The 24059-nt window shown below is 43.9% G+C and overlaps 1 protein-coding gene across 2 annotated transcripts in view; it reads left to right on the forward strand.

Annotated features, from left to right (window-relative positions):
- The window catches only part of LOC111143893 (protein tyrosine phosphatase, receptor type G), a 700723-nt gene that overhangs the window by 638782 nt on the left and 37882 nt on the right, over positions 1-24059 (forward strand). For both annotated transcript variants that reach the window (XM_022497940.1, XM_022497941.1), the window contains 2 exons: positions 4273-4364; positions 17205-17296. In XM_022497940.1, coding sequence (XP_022353648.1) covers positions 4273-4364; positions 17205-17296 — 184 coding nt within the window. The remainder of the gene's footprint in view (positions 1-4272; positions 4365-17204; positions 17297-24059) is intronic.

The following is a 24059-nucleotide window of genomic DNA, read 5'->3' on the forward strand; positions in this document are numbered from 1 at the left end:
GATGTACGGTGGGGATCCAGCAGACTGTAATTGGTAATTTAACTTGTAAATGTATTTTTCATTCCAAACATGGTGCACTTCATTGTTTTCTTTCCTTTTTTAAGGTATTTGCTAAGTAAATGTTCATTGTAAAGAAATGATAATTTTAGAAAAATGGCCCTTTATGATCCAGAATCTGTTTCATTCAAGGGGCATTTTTAGAATAAGTTGAAAGCGAATCGGACCCAGGCAGAAATTTGAAATTGTATGCATAGTGACCCCCTTGAGCATTTTCAGAAATTCTGTCCCCATTCTCCTGAGCTCAAAATGAGAGACAATACTGCCTCTTCAAACACATCACAGTGGAAGCATTTAGAGGCCTTTACTTGTTTATCCCTGGATACTGCTGAAGGCCAAAAACAATCCCTCGTGGGACTTCTCTGAAAGGAGTGAGTTCAGACCCAGAGTCATGTTGGACCCTTGGACCAGCTGCTTTTCTTAGGTATTAAACCCACAGTGTCTAATTTGCACACAAAAGAGTTCACCTCAGTGTGGTCGATGATGGTGAAAAGTTGACACCAAACCAGCATCTGAATCAGCCTTTCAGTCAAAGCAGACCACCAGGGGTGCCTGGGTGGCTCAGTCGGGTAAGCGTCTGCCTTCTGCGCAGGTCATGATCCAGGGTCCTGGGATCGAGTTCCGCTTCGGGCTCCCTGCTCAGCAGGACATCTGCTTCTCCCTCTCCTGCTCACCCTGCTTGTGTGCTCTCTCTTTTTTTTCTTTCTCTCCACTCTCTCAAATGAATAAATAAAATCTTTACCAGAGGCCTGCTTTTTTTTTTTTTTAATTAGTGATTTAAGGGCTAAACATCTGACCATGTGACACAGCCATAAAATGGGGGAGAAAGCATTAATGACTATGTCAGTTCCTGTTGGTTGTAAGGGAGAGTTAGTACAGTATGGTTTAGTTTTGTTACAAACACAACAGAAAACAGACTGTGCGTGTGTCTCTGCGTGTGAGATGACAACAGGAGCCCCCGATGGATGTCCTCACTCCATTTTTGCTGTCCTGTCCTCCCCGCTCGTCCCATAGCAGCCAAAATGAGCGTTTGGAAGGAGACGAGTCCGACTGTGCCCCCCACTGATTGAAGCCCTTGGTCAGCTTTCCATTTCCGGTAGATACCATCGACGCTTGCGGCTTTGGAGCTGTCATGATCTGGCCCTAGGCCACCCCTCCACCCTTGCCTCCTGCCGCCCTTCCCTTGCTTTACCTCTGGCGTCCTTTCAGTTCCTGCAACACACAAGCTCACTCTGCTCTTGAACGAGCTCTTTGACCTGCCGGGAGCCGTCCTCCCAGACACCTGCCCTTGGCTAATCCTCTTCATTCGGGTCTCCGCTGTGGTGACAGGCTCAGCCTCTCTTACTCTCTTCATGCCCCTTGACTACGTGAAATCGGTTGTTGACTTGTTTATGGCAGATCTTGACCAAGAGAAGCACCTTGTCTGTCTTCTTGGTCAAACTGCACTGCCCCCTCATCGCAGATGTTTGAGGGACAGTAATAAAAGAGGAAGAGCGTGGAAGGATATACTCCTCAAATGCCGATAGTGTTGGTCACTAGGTAGACGATTTAGAGTAACTTTAATTGATTGCTTTTCCTTTTCATGCCTTTGTATTTCCTAATTTTTCTGCTGACATCATGTATTATGTATGCAATTTGAATGCTTGGCCGGGCTTAAGGAAGCGGCTTTAAAGCTTCTAGGCAGTTGCAGGGAGAAGGCATTGCCTGCCCTCTCCGTGCCGAGCGGGGGGTGCTGGATCGATGTTTGCTGAGTCCCCCAAAACCTTTATTCTGAGGGAAGGTGTTTCCCCAAAGTTCTGTAGGTCATGGTCCACCTGAGTCCTTGTGCGGGAGGAAAGTAGGTTTGACCTGCACCGAGGTGCCGATGTGGAGAGCTGCGTCTCCCAGATTTCTGACCTTCATCCGCGGCGGTGCACTTTTCTCTGACAATCACAGGGTTATTTTGCTCCAGGGAAAATCCATTATACACAGCAGCACATGGCGCACTGGGGTGTGATGTGCTTCGGTACACGCTGCCCTTTTCCTTTTTCCCCAAAGAGAATGCAAAGCTGCTAGCTCCCCACATAACAGTGAGTGGATGGCGTGCCTGCCTTCTTCCAGAAAAAGAATCGATGATACAGTTTATCCTTTCAGAGTCACCTGACTTGGGCACTACGTTGACTAATAGCAGTTCTATGTACTAATAGCTTTATATATTAGAAATTTAACAGGTGTAGGAGTTATGTCTTAAAATAGGAGACTTATTTGCGTGCGTGCGTGTTTGTGTGTGGGTGTGTGTGTGTGTGTGTGTGTGTGTGTGGTTTCAGCTAGTTCAAGTCTGACCTGATGATTTGCATGTCATTTGTTTCGGTGCTGGAGAGCACTTCTTTGGGCTAGGAAGTTCCTGAGTGGTCCAGGATCTCAACAAAAGCAGGTCATCTCTATCTACGACACTAGGTGGTTAAGGTTGTACCTCGCTTGTGGAGTTCATCACCTGTATTTTTACTTGAATGCTACTTTCTGGAAATCCATGCAAATTTGAGGGAGACAGGAATCCGAGATTAGAAAACTTGATGACTGATTTAGAAACAGAAAGAAGCAATTCCCTCAGACAAAATCATGTGTGTGTGTGGTGTGTGTGTGTGTTTTTTTTTTTTTCCACATGGATTTCCATCATTTTCACATTTAGTGGAAGATCTGGTTATTATCAGAGCCCTAAAACATTTTGTGCATTTCATATCCGTGTAGCTTAAGTCAGACTGACTGACGTTCTTTCCAAATTTAGGTAAAGACAGCTAACGATGAGTGATGAAAACTTGTTTTATTATTTATATTACGAATGCCAGGCAATTCACGGGGGGAGGGGAACATCATTTTCAGCCCTTTGCAAGAGCAGTCCTGCAAGACATGTGCCGAGTAGGAGTGACTTATGTTCAGAACCCCCTAATGGCATGGAGCAGCAGTCCAGATTGCTTCTAGAACAGTGCCCAAATGTACAATCGGTTAGAGCTGCTTTCCGTCTGGAAACAGGCGCTGCTGAAAGAAAAGTGCCGTGCCCAGCGGAATCATCGCAGGATACTTTGGATTAAATGAGCAAAGACAGCTCTGAAGAAAAGTTGACTTACTCTAGTGGTTGGAATGCAGCCCCCGGGAACAGCAGAGCTGGAGTGTGTCATCGGGGCTTGGTGTGGGGCGCCCCAGGAGCGGGCTGGGTCCCAGGGACACCGAGCAGCAGAAGGATGCCGCCTGCTTGGCTAAAAGCCCCAGCAGCAGGGGCAGCTACGGTGAAGCCCCTCGGCCAGATGAACAGGGACCCTTCTCTGGTCACAATAGCCATTCACGCTGAGCAGCCTCATTAAATATTCAGCCTGTGCTTCCGGCAGCTCATTAGGGCCGCAATGAGCAGTGACGTGGATGCTGGAAAGCCGAGGGCCAGCCGGCATCAGTAGGCAGAGGCTGAGTGAGCTGCTGATGGCTTTTCTGTGCACTGCGTGTCCTGTGATGACCAGTGTTTGCTCTCTGCTTTGCCTGAAGTCCAGGTAAAATAACACAGACAACAGGCAGGGGACACCTGTGAGCTCCAGGTTCTTCTCCCCAGTGTTGTCTGGCCAGGGCCCCAGATTCTGAGGGCTTGCCCCTTCCGAGCCCTCCGACCCTCTTAGAGAGCTGTATGTAGCTTCGGGGGCCTTCCGAGCACTGACAATGTGCTGCTATTGTGTACTTGGGGCTGTTTGATGACTGCGTTTGGGAGGATTTGAGGTGTGGTTTTGAACTTGGGGCTGGAGGTGTGGGAAGACCAAATGATGTTAATGGGTCAAATTTAGAACTGTTGTGGGGTCATCCTAACAGTGTGTGGAGCAAATTTTGCTCTGTGGATGCCAAGTTTTGGTGGATTAGAGCAGTTCACTAGTAAGCTTTCTCCTTTTAACTCTCAGGAGAGATATGGTACAATAAAATATATAATACATACATACATATGTATATTTTATATATATATATATATATATATATATATATATATATATATATATATATTTATGTTCTTCAGCTATTGGGGATTCTTCCAATAGATGGAATGTTGTCCTTCTTAAATCTTGTTACTTTTCCATGGGCTTGCACTCAGTGCTGTGTGGTATTTAAAGCTGGTAAAATCTGTGAAGGAAGAATGGGAAAAAATGAACTCCAAGTGTATTTCTCTGGTCTCACTGTTTGCATGTTTTTCTCTTTGCTGCACAGGAAATGTTTTCAGACAGCTCATTTCTATGTGGAAGATAGCAGTTCACCTCGGGTCGTCCCCAATGAAAGTATCCCTATTATCCCTATTCCGGGTAAGTAAGACACACTCTTCTTTCCAGCGGGCTAATCGTTTTCCTCTTTTGTTGGTACTTTTGTGTGACACCCATGACAAAATATTATTTTCCTAGCCTTTGAAAGCTTGCCCTAAGAGATCCTTCCCTAAAGGGGTTTTAATGAAATCTTTTCTCCTTTACATAACTGCACTGTGATGGAGTCCTCTTTTTAAGAGGAACAAATAGCTATGAGTTAATACAGGAGAGACTCACAGACAGGGAGGGGAAGTACCAGCAGACAAAAGGGAAAGCAAAGATCATTTGCAGTCTGCTTGGACCGGGTTCCATTTTGATAGTCAACTTGCGCTTACATTTTTTTTTTTTTTTTTTTTAATCACAATTTGTGATAAGGTTTTCTCGAGGTTTCTCTTGACATTCCTTCCTCTGCAAATACTTTATCTTAGCATTGGAAGTTTTGCTTCTTAGGAACTTGTGGGGAAGTCTAGGGATACACTCTTGGTCCAGGACTCATTTCATGGGTCCTTGGGTAAAAAAGGTGAAACACTCAGCTGATGTTGGGGGTCGGGACTGGTTGGAATACGATGTAGTGTATCCCGGCAGGTGCCGCTGAGAAGTTCAGTAGCTGGTTCGTTGTGGTAGATGGGATGTGGGAACTGAAGATGGCTCCCAGCTTGTTCATTTGGCATCCCTGCCTTTTTTGCCAAATCTGAACTTTCTTCCTGTGGATTTCTTTATGTGCTGGTAAATATCTATCTCTCGATATGTCCGACATCCACCCTCCTGACATTATTTTTTTGGTAACCAGAAGCACGGCTTTTCCCCTAGTGCTGCGTCCCGCCCGCCTGCAGCTTCGCTCATTCTCCAGAAAGGTCTTCCCCATTTGATACGCCATGTATTGTAGTTGTTGGTTTATTGTCTTTTCCTCCTACAAGAAGAGCTTCATAAAGGCAAGTGGGTGTCTCCTTGGTGCTAGTCAGTCCCCAGCACATAGTAAGCATTCTTTAATTCTCTGAATAAATGAATTCATGTCAGCAAAGCATTATTCAGGTTCCCCAAAGGCTGTATCTGTGAAGCTCAGAGGTACAGTCGTTCTCTTCGTGCCACAGAATGTTTCTGTTGTTGAAAAACCTTCATAAGGGGCGCCTGGGTGGCTCAGTGGGTTAAGCATCTGCCTTCGGCTCAGGTCAGGATCTCGGGGTCCTGGGATCGAGCCCTGCATCGGGCTCACTGCTCAGTGGGGTGTCTGCTCCTCCCTGTCCCTCTGCCTGTCGCTCCCCCTGCTTGTGAGCACGCCCTCTCTCTCTGTCAAATAAATAAAATATTAAAAAAACAAACCTTCACTAGGTGCGGTTGTGGTTGGGAAGTTAATTGGACCTTTATGTGTCAGTATATGTGAAGTCATTGGGTATGGCTGGAATTGGCCATGTTTTCTCCAATCTGGTCACCTTGTCTCATGAAAGCTTGTCACACGGAAACAAGAGGGGTAGCAGAAAAGCCTCTGGGTGAGTTCTTACTGGATCACTTCATGGCTGCTAATCCATCCCCAGACAGATGGGGTAGGTTTTATGCTCCCCTTCATTCTTCTTCGCTGAGCCTTACCCTTGAGTCTTGGTGGAGGAAATCCCACTCCTGCTTTTGAAAGGCGAGGAAGCAGACAGGGATCCTCAGTCTTACACTTACACGGAATAAGTAGTTTTGTCCAAGCTGCAGGAGTCACGCACTAGCACGTGTGTGTAATCATTTTCCTCTCGAGACACCCAGAGTATGTGTTGGCCTCTGGAAAATGCCCGGGGGCTTCTCTTTCCTCTGCCCTGAGTCATCTGACAGATACAGCTGGTAGGTACCTGTGCAGTTGAAATACATTTTAAAAGCTTAGGGCTCAGTTGGTTGGACAACTGCCTTCGGCTCGGGTCATGATCCCGGAGTCCCGGGATCGAGTCCCTCATCGGGCTCCCAGCTCCACGGGGAGTCTGCTTCTCCCTCTGACCTTCTCCTTGCTCATGCTCTCTCTCACTGCCTCTCTCTCAAATAAATAAAACAAAAATCTTCAAATAAATAAATAAAAAAAAAATCTAAAAAGGGACGCCTGGGTGGCTCAGTTGGTTAAGCGGCTGCCTTCGGCTCAGGTCATGATCCCAGCGTCCTGGGATCGAGTCCCACATCGGGTTCCTTGCTCCTCAGGGAGCCTGCTTCTCCCTCTGCCTCTGCCTGCCATTCTGTCTGCCTGTGCTCGCTCTCTCTCCCCTCTCTCTCTCTGACAAATAAATAAATAAAAAAAAAAAATCTAAAAAAAAAAATAAATAAATAAAAAAAATAAAAGCTTAGGTGGTGAGATACTTCTTGGGCTGTCTTTCCATTTTTCTTTTCTTTTCCCACTGGATGGGGAATCAGAAAACCTAGGATCTCACCCTGCCTTTGCTATGAAAGCTTTGGTCTCTGCCTTGACCTCTCTGAGCCTTAGTTTCCAGAATCTGTAAAGTAAACAGGATGCTTGATCTACCCACACTTGCAGCAGTGTTAAAACTCAGGTAAGGTGTTATGTGTAAAAGCATTTTGGAAACCATAACCCAGAAATGTCCGTTGTTGAAGCTTTCCTTCCCAAATCACGGTATGGTTCATCCCAGTAGCTGTGGAGAACGAGCATTTGCCTGGTACTCAGGTTAAGATTGTCCCAAACACTGAACCAAATTTAGTCGGTGTGGCCCACCACGCCTTGCTCTATGCCTTGGACTTGGGGATTTTCAGTTCACTAGAATCCTCAGAAACTGCCAATCCGTTGTGCCTGCCTTGCCACACCTCTGGATAGTTGTTTCCAGTGTTTTCTGCCTCATTTCCCATCTACCTGTTCAATCACCACCGTAAATACAATAGTTCTCCCCACCCCACCCCCCTTTTTCCGTGAGGCATATGTTCCACCACCCCCAGTGGATCCCTGGAACTGCAGGTCTTATCAAACCCTGTGTATACTGTTTTCTCCTCTACATACATACTTGTGAGGAAGTTGAATTTATGTATCAGGCTCAGTAAGAGATTCACAATAATAACTAGAAATAAAAGAGAAGAATTATAACCATATATTGTAATAAAAGGTACGTGTGTTTCTCTCAGAATATCTCATTGGACTGTCCTCACCATTCTTGTGATGGTGTGAGATGATAAAATGCCTATGGGACGAGACACGGTGAGGGGAATGACATAGGCATTGTGACGTAGCACTGGGCTCCTGTGGTCCTTCCGACCATACATGGGGAGGAGGGGGAGGGTCACCTGCGTCTGGACTACAGGTGCAGGTAACTAAAGCCCCAGATGAGGGGGAACTACTGTACCCACAACCCAAAGGCATTTCTGGAAATGTGAGTTTTTACTAATTCCATACTCACTGGTAGTATAAGTATATGGAGAGAAAACTGCTTCGGACTCTCCACTGACTGAGAAATCCGTGGTGTTCAGCTGTGCCTCAGTGGACATGGTGCAGCCTCGAGCAGCTCTAAGCAGCTGTGGAAATGAAGGAGTTGGAATCCCTTATGCAGTGTGAGGGTCAATGACTAGAGAACCAAGATGAGGCCACTCTTCTTCTGTTTTCCCAGGTGGCACAGCGTTCACTGGGGGGAACGTGCCAAGACAAATCAACTCATTTCACCCTTAACTGGGAAGAAGTTACTCTTCGTGACCTTTCTTTAAAGATTTTTCAGTTTTGGGGTGCCTGGGTGGCTCAGTTGGTTAAAGCCTCTGCCTTCAGCTCAGGTCATGGTCTCAGGGTCCTGGGATCGAGCCCCGTGTCGGGCTCTCTGCTCGGCAGGGAGCCTGCTTCCCCCTCTCTCTCTCTGCCTGCCTCTCTGCCTACTTGTGATCTCTGTCAAATAAATAAATAAAATCTTTAAAAAAAAAAAAATTTTTTTTTTTTTTTTCAGTTTAATCCCATTCTCTCCCTTTTTCGGAAACAACCCCCCACTGACCTGTGTAATAGTCTCATTTGTAAAATATTTTGTCATTTATGATGCAGTCTAACCATCCAGTGTTCTCTTTACTCTTATGGTTTCTTCTGGTTATTAGCATCCTACTATGTCATGCAGAAGAAATTCAGTACAAGAAAAACACACTTTTTAACAAATTCATGAGCTATTTTCACTCTGGTAAAGTTTTCAACCCTTTTCCTTAGTGGAGACCTCCTTGGGATTCTTCTGAATGATTTACCCTAGGAATTATCTCATTGTTCTTATTTCCAAAAATACGATATTTACAGACTTCGTAGGGCGTATTTGTTCTACCTGCTAGACCTCCGTTATAATTTTTTTAACATTTTTATTTATTTATGAGAGAGAGAGCAAGTGGGATCATGACCCGAGCCTGAGGCAGATGCTTAACCGGCTGAGCCACCCAGTTGCCCAACCTCAGTTATTTCATTCTTTTTCAAAACCTAATAACGGGACTACTGGGCCTGCGATTTAACAACTTTTATCACTTGAACTCCTTTCCTATAACTGATTGTTTAAAAAAAAAAAGAGACTTGCAGACCACCGCTCTAGTGAACTGAACCATTCTACCAGTTAAGAAAGTTACGGATGCAGCAGGGCAAGTTTGAGAATTCAGGCACCAAACTGTTACAAAACAGAGCTTCTGGGTCATCCTGGACCATGCAACAAGCTCTGTTCCAAGAACTTCTTTACATTTAACCTTGTTTTTAGGAAACCTCATCCTACAGTAGATACTGAGCGTGTACTGACGCCATGGGTTATTTTCACTACAGTCCTACAGAGACAGGTGCAGGGGATAGCCTCCTCTTACAGCCGCAGAAACTGAGGTTCGGAGACCCTATTAATTCACCCAAGCTGATGGGAAGGGTGGAGCTAACATTGGAATTCCTCTGTGTGGCTTCAAAGCACAGATGCCTGGGAAATGGCTCTGCCACCCCTTGGCTGGCTCTTCCGAAGGTTCTGCTATCTCAAGCCTTCAAGCCCCTCATTTGGATATTGATTCATTAAACCAAGGCCTTTCAAATACATGTGAGCATCCCCTGTAGTTTTTGTCCCCCGAGTTCTTGATGACGATCTTCCACCAGCCCTGACCTTTTGCCTCTCGGCTGAATTCTCTTACAGCCCTCTGAATAGTTTGATTATTCTTTTGTTGAAGTTTCCTCCTTACCAAAAACTCCTCTCTACCTCTGTTACCTAGTCCTTTTTGTTCTCTTACTTTCTAAGAAAAAGGCTCTCCACCCACCTATACTTTCCTTCCCTGTGCAAAAATAGGCACATTTCAATATGTGATTGAAATGACGTGGGGAGAAATTTATAAATACGTTGAAACTTTTGGGTGATTCTGCTGTGGTTGAAGTGCAGAAACAGTTCTGGTCTTCAAATCCCAAAGCACAAGTGGAATCAGTAAGTTATGCTAACTTTTTCAAAAGTATTATAAAATAGGCAAATGATTAAAGAGAGCTTTGCTAATTGATCACTCGGCCTTTGGAGATAGCCATTCATAGGAATTCTTGAGGAATTCTGAGTTATTAGTTTTCCTGAATTGAATAGAAATTCAGGAGTTTAGAATCTTTAGTGTGTTATCCTGATTTAACATAGCAAAGACGGTCTTGTCAGAATGAGGACATTTTTTTTCCTGATCTCACCTACACTTACGTAAAATGCAGAAGTGCTAGAGAATGTGAATGCGATGGCTAAGGCCGGTTAGCCACAGTAGAAAGAACTCTTCTTCGGATGCAAGAGTATTTATCCAACATGAAAGAAATTAAAGAAGTGCTTTTGAAGTTAGGTTCCAGTCACTGTAGAAGTGACATCAATTCTGTCATCAGGACAATTTGGAGTTACAGTGCCTGCTGCATATATGGGAACAGTGGTTAGTTGGTTGGTTAGTTTTCCAGATAAGTTGAACTCTGACTTGTGCAGGAGAATGAAAGGGGCTTTGACTCTTAATATCTTTCACTAACAATTTTTCAGAATCCAATGTTCCATGATTATGGGTTCTCCATTGTTACCCGGGAAGGTAAAGCATAATTGAATGCAATAACTTAGTGGATCAGTACCCTCGTAGTACGAAGTAATACTTAATTCTGTGACATTTTTAAGATACTGAAGTGGTAAAACAGTTCCTTTAAGATCCACATTATTGTTAACATCTGCAAGTACTTGTTAAAAATTTAGACTTTTCAGGGCACCTGAGCAGCTCAGTTAGTTAGGCATCTGTCTTCACCTCGGTCGTGATCCCGTGGTCCTGGGATCAAGCCCGCACCCGGCTCCCTGCTCATCAGGAAGCCCGCTTCTCCCTCTCCCACTTCCACTGCTTGTGTCCCCTCTCTCATTGTGTCTCTCTCTGTCAAATGAAATCTTAAAAAAAAAAAAAAAAAATCTAGACTTTTCGATCAGGAGATACCCATTTTATTTATTTATTTATTTTTTTAAGATTTTATTTATTTATTTGACAGAGAGAGATCACAGGTAGGCAGAGAGAGAGAGAGGAGGAAGCAGGCTCCCTGCGGAGCAGAGAGCCAGATGCGGGGCTCGATCCCAGGACCCCGGGACCATGACCTGAGCTGAAGGCAGAGGCTTTAACCCACTGAGCCACCCAGGCGCCCCAGGAGATACCCATTTTAAAGGACAAACTTCAATAATACGTTCATTGCAGTTACCGAAGTGTTACATACGTATGTCATTTATAGATTGGTTTCACTGCATTATAGTATTCTTTCAGACTTTCACTATATTACAGTTTTTTAAAATCAAAACTTAGCTCATGCAGTTAACCTGATTAATGAGTATGTTGTATGGGTTTTTCCAAATGTGCATATTGTCAGGCGCAGATGTCCTCAGAAATGCTTTTTTGTGGAAATCAGAGGATCTAACTTACTAATAAAAGCATTACAAAACAAAATGTTGCTGCTAACCAGTAGCTTGGAAATCCAGAAATGATTCATGCCTTTCCAGCAGTTAAAATACATCTTAATAATTTGAAGGTCACTGGCTTCAGCAGGGGGCCAGCATATAAAGGGATTTTAAACATGCAGTTTAAAACCCTTGGGATTAAACCAACCTTGTTGGCATATTTTATTTATACAGAGATTATCTCCAAAGGAGATTCATTGGTCTTTTGACTATAATGAAACCTTTTCTTTATTGACTTCATTGTGTCATAAATGAAAAGAGATTTCTTTTTATGGCAGGAAATAAAATGTTCCAATCTCCACAACACTCCTTGCATCCAAAGAGTCTGATTTAGACAAAACTCTGCTTGTCATACCCTAACGCGGAAACTAAAATCCCAATAATGTTCTTTAATTTCATGTTTGCTTTATCTTCCTAAGTGGACCCAGAGGTATTACCAAATGCAGAAAGAGGCCTGAACTTGGTCTCTGGGAGCTGAGAGGCAGGCAAGAAGGGACTGAGTTCCTGAAATCCGGGTCTGTCCACTAGAGGGGTGGTAAAGAGCCCAGTTGTGGGATGTGGGGGAGCAAGGGGGTAAGGTCTGAGCAGGAGGGACTTGACCCAGGGACTGTGTTGAGGGTTATAGGATCCCCCTGCTGAGAGACAGAATTGGCATAGGGTTGCAGGAACTACTGGGTTAAATGAACTTCACAGAGATGGGTGGCAGAGTGGGTGGGTGACGGAAGGCCCTCTGGAATGGTAATGGTAATTATATATGTACCCGCACTTGCTGGTTATGGGTATTATCTTAAACAGATGTTAAGCCAGTCAAACCCAGCATTAAGCATCTTGACATGAGGGTAAACACTTTTAACACTTCATTTTACCTGGCGTCATCAACGTGATCAGAATACCAGTGTGAATTTTCCAGGTTGACTGAAACTTACAGTTAAAGCCAAAGTGTATCATTTCATTCCTATTAAGTCAGGAAGTTTCTTTAAAAACCGTGATTGAGGGCACCTGTGTGGCTCAGTTGGCTAAGTGTCTTCAGCTCAAGTCATAATCTCAGGGTCCTGGGATCGAACCCCACATCAGGCCTCTCTGCTCAATGCAGAGTCTGCTTCTCCCTTTCCCTGTGTGTGCGCTCGCTCTCTCTCTCTCTCTCTCTCAAATAAATAATGCTTTTTTTTTTTTAAGATTTATTACGGTTTTCTGCCCTCTCTAACCACATATATTCAAATTAAGCTCTAGAGAGAGGTCAAATAAGATAGAAGACACAAGGCTTTGGAGTCAGCCCAGCCCCACCACCTGATAATGACAGTGGGCCTTGGCCAAGCTCTTGGATCTCTTTTAGCCAGTTTCCCCATCTATAAAATGGGTAATCATAGCCCCAAATCATAGGGCCACACGGGTAAAGCAATTAGCACCCAACAATAAATCCTAGTTATCAAGCATTTACAAAATGCTAAGCACTCTTATAAGTACTTCGGTCATCTGTTGACTCTTCGTAACTCTCTGTGAAAAGTCATTATTATTCTCATTTTACAGATGAGGAAAGGTAATTACAGAGAGGTGAAGTCACACCACCAGGCCGTCTGGCTCTGGCTTCTCCACGTACACCATTGCCCCTAGGTGCCCGGCACAGAGGGTTCTTTCCACCATTGATAACAAAAATGACAGCTGGGGGGGGTGGGGAATGACACCTAGACAGCGTTACTGAGTGACGGGCTGAAGACTCCGCCACGGAGCTGTACAACGGGCTGAGCCCTCCGTGGCACCTCCCTGGGATTGATGTTCAAGAACAGCCTCAGCTGCTGAGTTTGTTGTTTTTTTTTTTTCTAACAGCAAAAAAACCCAATAAAGTGAAGTTTTGCCCTTTCTGTTTATCTGTTATTCCTGAAAAGGAAGAGAAAGCAAAGTGAGCATGTGCAAGGAGGTTAGAACCCTAGACCAATATAGGGGGGATTTCCCTCTACCTGGCTCCAGATTGCAAGTACAACGGGGACATAGCCAGATTCGGGAAGACACCTTTTCTCTATTTTCAGTGTTTTCTATTGTATTTCTTGTATTGTATTTTATTTGTATTGTATTTATTTCTATGTTCTATTCAGTGTTTTCTATTTCTCTATTTTCAGTGCATCATTCTTTATTTTGTACAGTGCTTTATTTAACGTTCATCATCTTGAGCTCTTTTTTACCGTCATGGAACCTGTCACCATTGGTGCTTTTCAGTAGATGGTCACCCTCTGTGAATGCACCTCTTGGGGTGTGTACAAACCAAAAACTGATTTCAGACTCCATCAGAAGTGGTACATAAGGATGGTTGACTGAAATAAAAGGCCTCTGATAGGTGAGGTTTAATTCTAACAACCAAAGGCTGAAATCTTGGAGAAAGTGTAACTAATAATGTCAAATAACAATTTCACTCTGAAAGGTGCTGATTCTCAATGGACTTACCCAAACATCTTCTACTGGAATGATTTAAGGATAACAGCAGGACTCTGATTTGTGCCTAATTCAAATCTTTGATATCTGAAAATTCTGTAACTAAAAATATTGGCACAAAAGGACACAGGAATGTTTTATCCAAGATACTCTGTTTAGTTAACCGAGATGCTCCGTTTCATTCCTTGTTCTTCCTGGAAGTTGTGCTTGGAGAATGAAGACAAATTGGGTGTCCCAGTGTGGGGGGGGCACAGGCTTCATGTTCAGTACACCAGGAGTCAGATGCCAGCTCTGCTTGCCAAGTTATTGGTCACTTTGAACATGTTGCTTCCATTACCTTGTGTGTAACGTGAGGAGAACAGTGTCCCCTTCGCCTAGTTCTGGTGACGCTAAATGTAGGGAAAGCCTTTAGCACAGGTGATTCTCATTCTACTGAGTCTCTCCTGAGACCATTTCATTATATATCCTCACCCTCTCCCATCCAACCTGTAGTTAGTGAAAACCTCTTCCTCTGATGCAAGCTCCTATTTTTTTCCTCCATCACCACTACGTTGATAACATTTGTTCTCACCTGAGTCCTCCGATCCATCGTTTTCGTGACCGGTGGAATCTGCACCGAGTAATTCTTGCTCACTCCTGCTGATGTCCATCGCTTCTCCAACACAAATGTGCCCTGGGGCAGAGACCACCTCCCTACAATCTGGCTGAGTCCTGGGTGCTCAGTAAATGCCTCATTTGGTGGTTTCCCATTCACTCTGACCCAGACCACAGCCATTCTCCCTTGACCTTGGGTGGCCAGCTTCCACCATAGTCCAGATTTCAGTTAATGTTTCTGAGCTTATTTTCTCAACTGTGAGATGAGTAGGGAAATAGTACTTATCCCCCAGGGTTATTGGGAGGATTGGAGTACATGCTAATCCATCTAAAGGGCATAGAAAGTGCCTGGCCCATGGTTAGTGGCTGCTAATGGTCCCTGTCTGATAGAAAAATAACATCTTTCAGATGGATGTCCCCTAACACCACAGGGTCTTTCCAGACAAAAACTGAGAAGATCAGGTCCACAACACTGTACTAATTGCTTGGCCGTCTGCTAGTTACGGTAATTTTATAATTAAATGGCTCATTTTGTGAGTAATTTAATAGAACTATGTAAGAGGATAACTATGAGGACTTCTAATTAGTCATAGCCTTATATTCATCTTAATATCGAGAAAAAAGATGTGTGACCCTTCAGCTTCATTTATCTTGATTGAAAGACTGTGCGTTAACTGGGTAGCCTGTGGTGGTCAGTACCGCGTGCATGTGTGTGCGTGCGCATGTGCACACGTGTGTGTGTCTGTCTGGTAGTTTTAAGATGTTACTGTGGTGCCTGGAAACCCAGAGGGGTGTGGTTAGACTTCCTTGGGTAAAGAAGCTAATTGGAGAGACTAGTGAGTCATGTATTTCCATGATTATCCTGCTGAGCTCTGCTGGGTTTTTCCTGTATCTAGCCAGGAGAATAGCAGGCAGACTGATTTCTGATGGATGGCATTACCTTGGATATTAAGACTTGAGTGCTTGGCAGGAAAAAATAAGTTGTTACCCTGAAAACAATTTTTAATGACCAGAGGTGGACTTTGACCTTTAAAATGCCGTGTTTTTTTACTTTGCAGAGCAAAGTACCTCTGAAGCTGATAGGTGTTTGCTTATTCTGAACTAGAGTTGTGTGCACCATAAATTTATTGGAATTTACAATTTCTAAGTTAATCATGGGATAAATGCTGCCCTTGGCCTATTGCGCTGTAACAATGTCCCCCTCGGAAACAATGTCATCTTTGGTTCTAAATGTGTTGGGAGGAAACGCCGCCGTCTATATACTAAAGTGATCACAGGGCTAGGTTGTGTCCCATCTCTCTCACTCAGTTTGCCTGTTGTCCAAAGAGGGGTTTCTTTGGGTTAAATCTTTTCAGGACTCCAATTTTGTACATATTAATCCTTCTCTCAACCTCAGATCGTTTCTTTGCCACTTGATCTGTACTATAGCATTTGCTTACTTCTAAACATTTTAGGCAAAGTTGATCAGATAATTTTGGAAATTTTTCTTGAACTGTGCATTCTGCTCAATATTCTGGGGAAACGTTTTGGCTCCGCTCGCTTTGTTAATGCTGGTTACATCATTATGGGAGCTATAGAATTCTTGGGCGTGCAAAATGATTGCATATTCATGAACCTCTCCAATCCTGAAATATTTGTAAATAACTTGGCAATTTTTTTTCATAAGGTGGCCTATTAAAATGATTAGGTCTTTAATTGTTCACACGGAAAGAATGGGTGCTCACGGAGCACCATCTATTTGATCAGTAACATTTTTGCGCTAAGCAGTGTGGATTATGAACATATAAGTCACCTTCCTTAAACAAGTATAAGAGATGCTATTTTCCGCTTAAGAATGATTCAAGTTTGAAAATGTCAATGGATGCAAAAAGCCACCCTAGAGCTTTGCTCTCTCGAAAGAAAGTAGAGAAGGAATGACATAGTCAATGTTAGCTGTCACCAGATGAAGAGAAATCAGATTGTCAGGCCGGGATCTATAACATTCTTGCCAAAGTAGGACCTCATTTACACATACAGATCTTCATACCCTTTGCTAAGAAAAGCATCTGTGGCAGTTTAGATGTTTGTGCGTTTGCCAAAGATCTTTCACTCTGAATAAAGTAAATGTCATGTCTGTTGTTTATCTCAAATTCAGCAGAGTATTTTTAAAGAAATATTTGCGGGGGAGGGTGGAGGGAAGGAGGTTGGGGAGCTCCTGTTAGTGAGGTGTGGCAGGTTTGTGGCCAGTCCTCCAATATCGGGTCAGATCCGGGGAAAATGCGCTCAAGACGGATACTTTGCGCTCATGAGCTGCAAATGTCCTCTTGAAGTGACAACACAAGAAATTGGAATGGGGAGTCTTCCTGAATCTATACCTAGTCTGTCAACACCCAAAAAATCCAGTTAATTCAGTCAAACTGATTATTTGGCATTGCATAGACACAGCTGTCTTGAACTAAAATTTTGAACCCTTAAACATAGATGGCATTGTACCCGAAGCCAGCTGGTACAATGGCATCTCTCTGTAATTGTGTATAAAGATTGCTGAGACTTCAGAGACCGGAAATGGAACTTCATTGCTCCAAGTTCAAGCTGGACCCCACTGAAGAGCAATTTAAAAAAAAAAAAAAATCTTCGGCTATGATAAAATTTCTTGACAAACAGGTACACTAAGGAAGTTCAGACTTTCAGTTAAGAGTATGATGTAATTTAATGATGTAAATTGCCTTGAATATTTAAAAAAAAAAAAAAAAAAGAACGTATTTTACCTAGCTCCTAGGCATTCCAAATCCTAGTAAGACAGAAAAGTAAAATACATTCTGAGACTTCTTGAGGACATCTGCTTCGGGTGATGCAATTCTGTCTACTCCTCACACAAATCAAATGTTTGTCTTTAATAATCCCTTATCGGTGTTACTTGTTCTATCAAAGTTTATTCTGTGTGACTCTGAAAATCATTTTATCCCCACAGATGACATGGAAGCCATTCCTGTCAAACAGTTTGTTAAACACATTGGTGAGCTCTATTCTAATAACCAGCATGGGTTCTCCGAGGATTTTGAGGTATGTTTCAAAACTGAAAAGTAGTTTTCTAGAAACCTGACTTTTATTTTATATAGATTTTTATAAACTTGAAATGAATCCATTCGGGCATAACAAAAACAATACCAGAAAAAGCTGGGAGATGGTTTTTTCTTTTTTTTCTTCACACTGCTCCTTCTGACAGGCATTCTTTTCCTCCAAAAAGATGAGGCGGGAGGGAGTTGGTTTCCCAGGTCCTACACGTGTGCTTCCAGAAAAGAACAGACTTAGTGGGAGAAATAAGTCCCCAAGTTTTGTCTTCCTGGTAACCCTCGCTGGGACAGCAGCCCTCATGGCAAGGGTAGGCCTCGTCTCCCTGGGCTGCACAAGGTGTGGAGGAGGCAGCAGGTTTGCTATCTGAGGAACGGGCAGCTGGCTCCCTAGGAGCAGTGCTCTTCCTTACCCCCGGACCCGTCGCCGCCTCCCCGATGGCCCGGCTTCCTCGCTTTTAGAAATGGAGCCCACGTCCCTGACGTCCTGGAGTTGGGGGAACGTGAAGGATGCCCGTCTTTGAGGGTGCCGGGGGACCTGTTCAGCCCCTGCAGAGGTGGATGGTGGCGGGCTTGGCGGTTATTAATCCGTGGAGGGAAGACGTGGGCGAACACAGCCCTGTGATTTTAAGAACTGTCGTGCAGGAAACAAGGTAGAGCGCGGCACGCACGGCCCTGCCAGCTCCGGGTTCCGTGCCAGTTCAGCAGTGACAGGGTGTCAATGAGGAGCTATTAAACAGACTGCCCTTTTCTTCACTGAGGCGCTTAACTAAGGCACATCTCTGGCAGCAAGAGTTCTGCCGAGGAGGCCAAGTTTTCATGGCAGCTCAGCTGTCTTCTAGCTTTGCGGGTGAGTCGGTTCCTTTCTCTCGCTCAGTCTTCCTTTAAAATGGATCCTTTAAAATGGAAATGACATGACGGGGATGTTGCTAAACTGCCCACCTCTTTTCACAAACTGGGTTTCGGGGATTAAGTGATGTCATGGAAAGGCGGCACAGTGAGGAATTAACATGCGACCGCAAGCCTCTCTCTCTGCAAATTCGGAGTCCCCAGAGGCCATCATAAAGGCAATTGTATTGACAACCGATTTTAAAGGAAGCCTTTCCCTTGGTTTTTTGTTTTCCTGAGCAAAACCGAAGCCAAAGGTGGGAGAGCGAAAGGGACCTGCTGATGTGTTCACCAAAGTCCCGTGCATCATGGGACAGACACAAGCATGTCAAGTATTTAATGTGGCTGTTAGATGCTTACCAAAAAGGTGCCTATTCAAGTACAGAGAACATGGTTTAAAGTCAAACATTTTGTATTCATGAGGACAGCAAATGTGTGTGCTGTTGAAGTGATTTAGTTCAATTGACTGTTGGCTGGATGACTGAGCAAGAATATTGAGGCATTTAACAATGTTGATGGTATTCAGGACAAACATTTATCCTCTGGAGAACAGAATTTGATCAGGATGACCAAATGCAACTCCAGTTTCTCAATTATTTATGATTTGAGACCCCAGTGCTATTCATCACAGCTGGTTTTGACACCATTTAATTATTCAAAATAATCAGCTATACCTCTATAAACTCGATCTGACTTAAAATGGGCTTTGCTGCATCTAAACCAAGCCTGTTAACAAATTCTGGGCATCTGCACCCTATTACTGTCCTTAAAAAAAAAAAAAATACTGTGGCTAGAAGCTTTTGTCTCCTCTATTGAACTTTATAGCTGAAGTCTTATCAGCTGTTGGTGAAGGGAGGGCGTGGGAGGGCAGGGACAAGACAGGCCTTGTTCTGCCTTGTCGTCTCACAGTTCCTCCTGGTCTGAAGGTGGAGAATCAGCGCTATTCAGAATGGAAGACTATCCTTTCTTCTGAAAAGAACAATAAGGCAGCAACATAAAGGGAGGCATGAGACAGAACAAGTCCTTAATAGACTGGCCTGTTCTCCTTGAGGGAGATTTTGAAATATTTGACGACAGTAGTGGTATCTGTTTTCGGCAGCTCTGCTGAAAAGGACAATGGGTAGCAGGCTACTTAAGAAATTATTAAGGCTCTTTTATGAATGAGATAGTAATAGGCTATAAAAGGAGGTCAGGAAAAGAGATTTTTGTGTGACTGAAAGAAAAACAAAACTGGGGCACCTGGGCAGCTCAGTCAGTGGAGTGTGTGACTTTTGATCTTGGGGGTTGTAGGTTTGAGTCCCACAATGGGTATAGAGATCACTTTAAAATAATTGAAAATCTTTAAAAAAATAGAAAAACAATAAATGAAACAAGATGGGATTGGGAGGGAGACAAACCATAAGTGACTCTTAATCTCACAAAACAAACTGAGGGTTAATGGGGGGAGGGGGGTTGGAGGGGGATTATGGACATTGGGGAGGGTATGTGCTATGGCGAGTGCTGTGAAGTGTGTAAACCTGGCGATTCACAGACCTGTACCCCTGGGGATAAAAATATATTATATGTTTATAAAAAATAAAAAAAATTAAAAAAAAAAATAGAAAAACAAAACAGAACGTTCATTATAGCAGGAGAGTAGTGAAGTCAACCCCAGATTTCCAGATCTGTTTAAGTGGAAGAAAGGTGGCTAGCATTTCCTCAGCCCTGAACGTGGGTTGTTTGATTTGTTCCTCAGAACTACCTCAGAACAAGGTGCTGTTCTATGGTGCGCGTTTTACAGAGGAGGAAACTTCCTCCATGGGAAAAATGAGGCTTTGGGTGGCTCAGTTTTAAAATGGCAGAAGTTAGGTGTTAAGCCCAGGCTCTCAGACTCAAGCCCCCGTGTGTGACCTCGAGGCCCTCCAGACTCTCATTAAAGTAGTGTCCTGTAGTGACCCGGATTCAGGAAGAGGGAAAAACCTGAGATGACCAGTGATTGTCTAAAACTGATCATGCAGCTGACAAGCCAGAGGTGGGGGGGAAGGGGAGGGCAGGAGAGGAAATAAGGAAAAAAAATAAGGAGCCTCCCCACCCCACTAAAAATATTGGGAGCCCATTACATGATCTTTACAGCCTAGAGCCTTCCAGAGAGTTGAGAATCTGACTTACAAAAATCTTATACAACATCTGCATACAGGCCTCAAGTTAGGCAAAGTTAGTCACATCACCTTATACTTAAAAATACCGTTTAACCATCGATGTGTGGCCATTAAGAGGAGAGAAAGGGAATTCAACTGACAGTCACCAAGTACCTGCTATTCTGTGGACATAATACAAAGTACAGAGTTGAATTTGAGACCTTGCCCTCGAGGACTTCAGTCTGGTCAGGGTGGAGACCAGAGTGGGCGAAGCAAAGTACACGCTAAATATGGATAGAAAGTTCCGGAGGAGGTCAAAAAAGAAGAATTTCTATTTGCCCCATCTTGTTTTTAAAATCTTGGATGAAAGTGGAAAAAAAAAATGATGAATAGCTGTCCTATTTTCAGAACTTTGCTGCTTGGAGGAGAATGAGAAAAACGATTCACTGGTAATTTTGAGTCTTTGTCTAGAGGTGAGGCAGCAAGCATTTTGTCCTTGTCAGATAAATGTTGGAGACTGTTAAGAGCTGGCAACATTATACCTCTAGCAGATTTTGCAGTCACTGGAAATAACATCAATCCTTGTCTCGGAATGGCGTTCGATGACTGTTCCCTTGGCTACCTGGGCTGACTTGAACCTCACTCTTCCCTGGCCTCCACAGCCCTCGTGCAGGAGTTTCCAAACAGTGCTAGCACTACCTTTCGAAAGGAGAGAGCTCCGAGGCCATGTGGGTCGACAGAATTAACAGGCGGCAGTCAGGAGCATCACAAGTTGGAAGGCTGAGGGCAGAGATGAGGCCAGAGGTCCAGTACCCCTTGACGAGATCCTTTGGGGGAATCGCCTGGCTTATAATTAACTCTAGCTGAGTTAAATTTGGGCCAGTTGTTCATCTTAAATTAGGAGAACAAAGCTTTGTCCACCTGAGCCCATGCGCTCAAGGGATCAGTGGTCCCAGTCACATTATGTGAGATCCAGTGTTCCAAGTTGCCGGTGACATATAATAGGATGTTGCCGGAAAGGGGGTGGGGGGGGCGGGTCGTGCTGCGTGAGACTGCGGCCTGCAAGATGGCAGAAAGTCCCTGTGACAAGACGCCAGTTAGGGTCTGAAATGTCTTAACATTTTTAAACCCTTAGCCTGAAGAAAACCACAGTTGAGGTTTTTATGAAAAGTGAAGAGAGAGACAGAGCCAAAATTCCTACAAATAGTGTGCAAAAAGTAATTGTATTTTATAGACCCACTGCAGGAAATCCTACGGTCTTTTCAGAGGGCACTGAGGTAAAACTGTGGGAGTGGGAAGGGAGCTGACGGAAGGTAGGATGGGACCTTGAAAGCCTGGCTAAGGAATCTGAGTTCCATCCAGAGGTTTCTGGAGTCAAAGCAGCAGCATTTGAAGACATGGGGCGTGGCCGCAGTTCGTAGCCTGAGCAGAAGCAGGAAGATGGCCTGTCCCAGGTACCCAGCAAGGCCAGCTCTGTGTCAGCCACAAGGCAAACACCAGGCCATGGTGATCACCTAAAGAGATCACCTTCAGTAGCACACACTGAGAATGTTCTCAATACTCAGTCTAACACGTGGTCGGTCACCTGGTCCCCAGAGTATATTCTTCTCAACTTCCTTGGGGAAGCTGAGTAACCTGAAAGCTTTCCAGGTGTGTTTTGTTCCATCATGATTGCACATCGAGCCACAGAAGGGTAGGACAGTAGGTCTCCAGGGGCCTTTTCCATAGCTTCTCACCTCATTGACCCCAGGCAGCAGGCGATTTTCCCCACTTGCTCTCCCAGGAATTGTGACTCTATCAACTTGCGGTGTTTTCGTTTAAGTTTTACTTTATTTTTACACCTCTTGTTTTCACTTGGCTTTTTTTTGTGGTTTTGTGCCTGTCGATACTCATTTTGAGAACTCCAACTCTGTCATATGGACAGTAAAATACAAAGAAGCTTAAATCTTGAACTGTTGGTCAGACTGCCAACTAGGTAACTTTGCTATCCACAATCCATCAGCCGGTGTCACTTCAGAGGGTTTTAACACCTATTAAAATCACATTAACTTTGAAATGCCAGTTTCTGATGGAGAAAAGCCACTCCAGGATCAGATGATATTATCAGCATCTAAATGAGCCAAACAGTTCTGCAAGGAATTACAGATGACATTATTATCCACAAGACAAAATCAGGAGGCCATAGGCAAACCCCTCGGGTTCTCATAAAATCAGATTTAACATTTTTTATGACTATTCTTTGTTTTCTGTCATTCACATAATTGGAAAAGTGAAATAGAGGCCACGGATCAGACCCAGGGTCTTAGATAACGAAGAGTTTGATTGGCCGTATTGAATGACTGCCCTAAACAGTGCAGACAGCTGCTCCCGAACAGTCCTGGTCAATTGCATTATATTAGAATAAAGGCCCGAGCTCAGTCCATAGCTAGGGTGGTCAGATCCAGACAATGGGGAAAAAAATCAATAAACCAAGTGAATCTCAAACCAGAGAACGAAAAGCTATCATCTCTTAGCAACCCAGCCCATGCCAAAAGCCTGATCTTCAAAACCCAGAAACAAAAGGATGTCATCAATTTCGGGAATTTATGTATAGATTGAATTAATGTCTTCCAGAAAACAAATCTATTTTCAAAAGTGCTCTGCCCCCTGAAACTACTGAAAAGAGTATGCCTCAGGCGTTCAAGGCTATTCTAAAAGGCCAGTACCCCCCAAGTACTTTGAGTAGAGGTAGCATTGCTTATGTTTTGGAGAGGTCAAGGTATCAGACTCCTCACTTTCTGTCTACCCTTTATCTCAGTCTAGAAAAAAAAGAACCAAAGGCAGCCTGAGGCACCTTTAAACCAACATTTGTGAAACCACAGGTCCTAAACCATTTTAGAAGAGAAAAGAGCAGAGCTTATCACATTTAGGAAACGTAACGAAAGAGTAAGAATTGTTGTGAAACACACATTTTCCCCAAGAGTTGTGTTGAACTAATACCTGTGAACTTTTTTTTTTTTTTAATGAACAACTGGGAAGGTCTGCAACTCTGAAAAATTGATCATACTGCTTCCAAGAATCAGGAGTTCATGAGTGTGTTCTCTTTGCATGGGTGGTGACCCTTTGTTTTTAGACTTTAGATTATTTGATGACAGGGAGTTCGTTCCTCCGTGGAGAGGAGAGAGGGACCCCTCACTGGGAAGTGCTTTGTGAATATAAAAGACCGCCAGTTCCTTGTTTTCATTATGCCTGATGGAAATGCTGTGGAAGACATCCATACTTGCTGTGCATCTCCTTTGTGGAGGGGGAAAAAAAGTCTACATGCACCTAAACTCTGTTACATCTGTTACGTGTAAAATATTTCTCCTGATGATTTTCTGTCGCTTGCTCCTGCTCTTCGTAGCAGCTGTGTACTGCTGATGACTTCCCTTGTTGGTTAACGCCTGTACTTGGGTTTGAACAAGACACTGTCGAAAAATTTGACTTCACAGCAACCTTGTATTACACTAATGGGTGATGTTTACAGTCGTGGCAAAGGTCAGCTGAAGAGTTGCCAACTAAAGAAGGAGAATTTAAATGAAACTGGAGGTCACAAGTAACTCACCAAATCTGTATATATTTGAGCCACACAGGCTAGGTCACTGGGCTAATACAGTAGCGTCACTTCAAGATGGAGGGTAATCCATTTGCGCTCTGATAGTTATAAAAGGAGGTATATGGTCTACACTCATACTGCAGATGCTGGTGGAGATTGTACTGCTGCCTGCAAAA

Source organism: Enhydra lutris, unplaced genomic scaffold (genome assembly GCF_002288905.1).
Source record: "Enhydra lutris kenyoni isolate GAN:26980312 unplaced genomic scaffold, ASM228890v2 scaffoldscaffold10, whole genome shotgun sequence".
In the NCBI taxonomy this organism is placed as follows: Eukaryota; Metazoa; Chordata; class Mammalia; order Carnivora; family Mustelidae; genus Enhydra; species Enhydra lutris.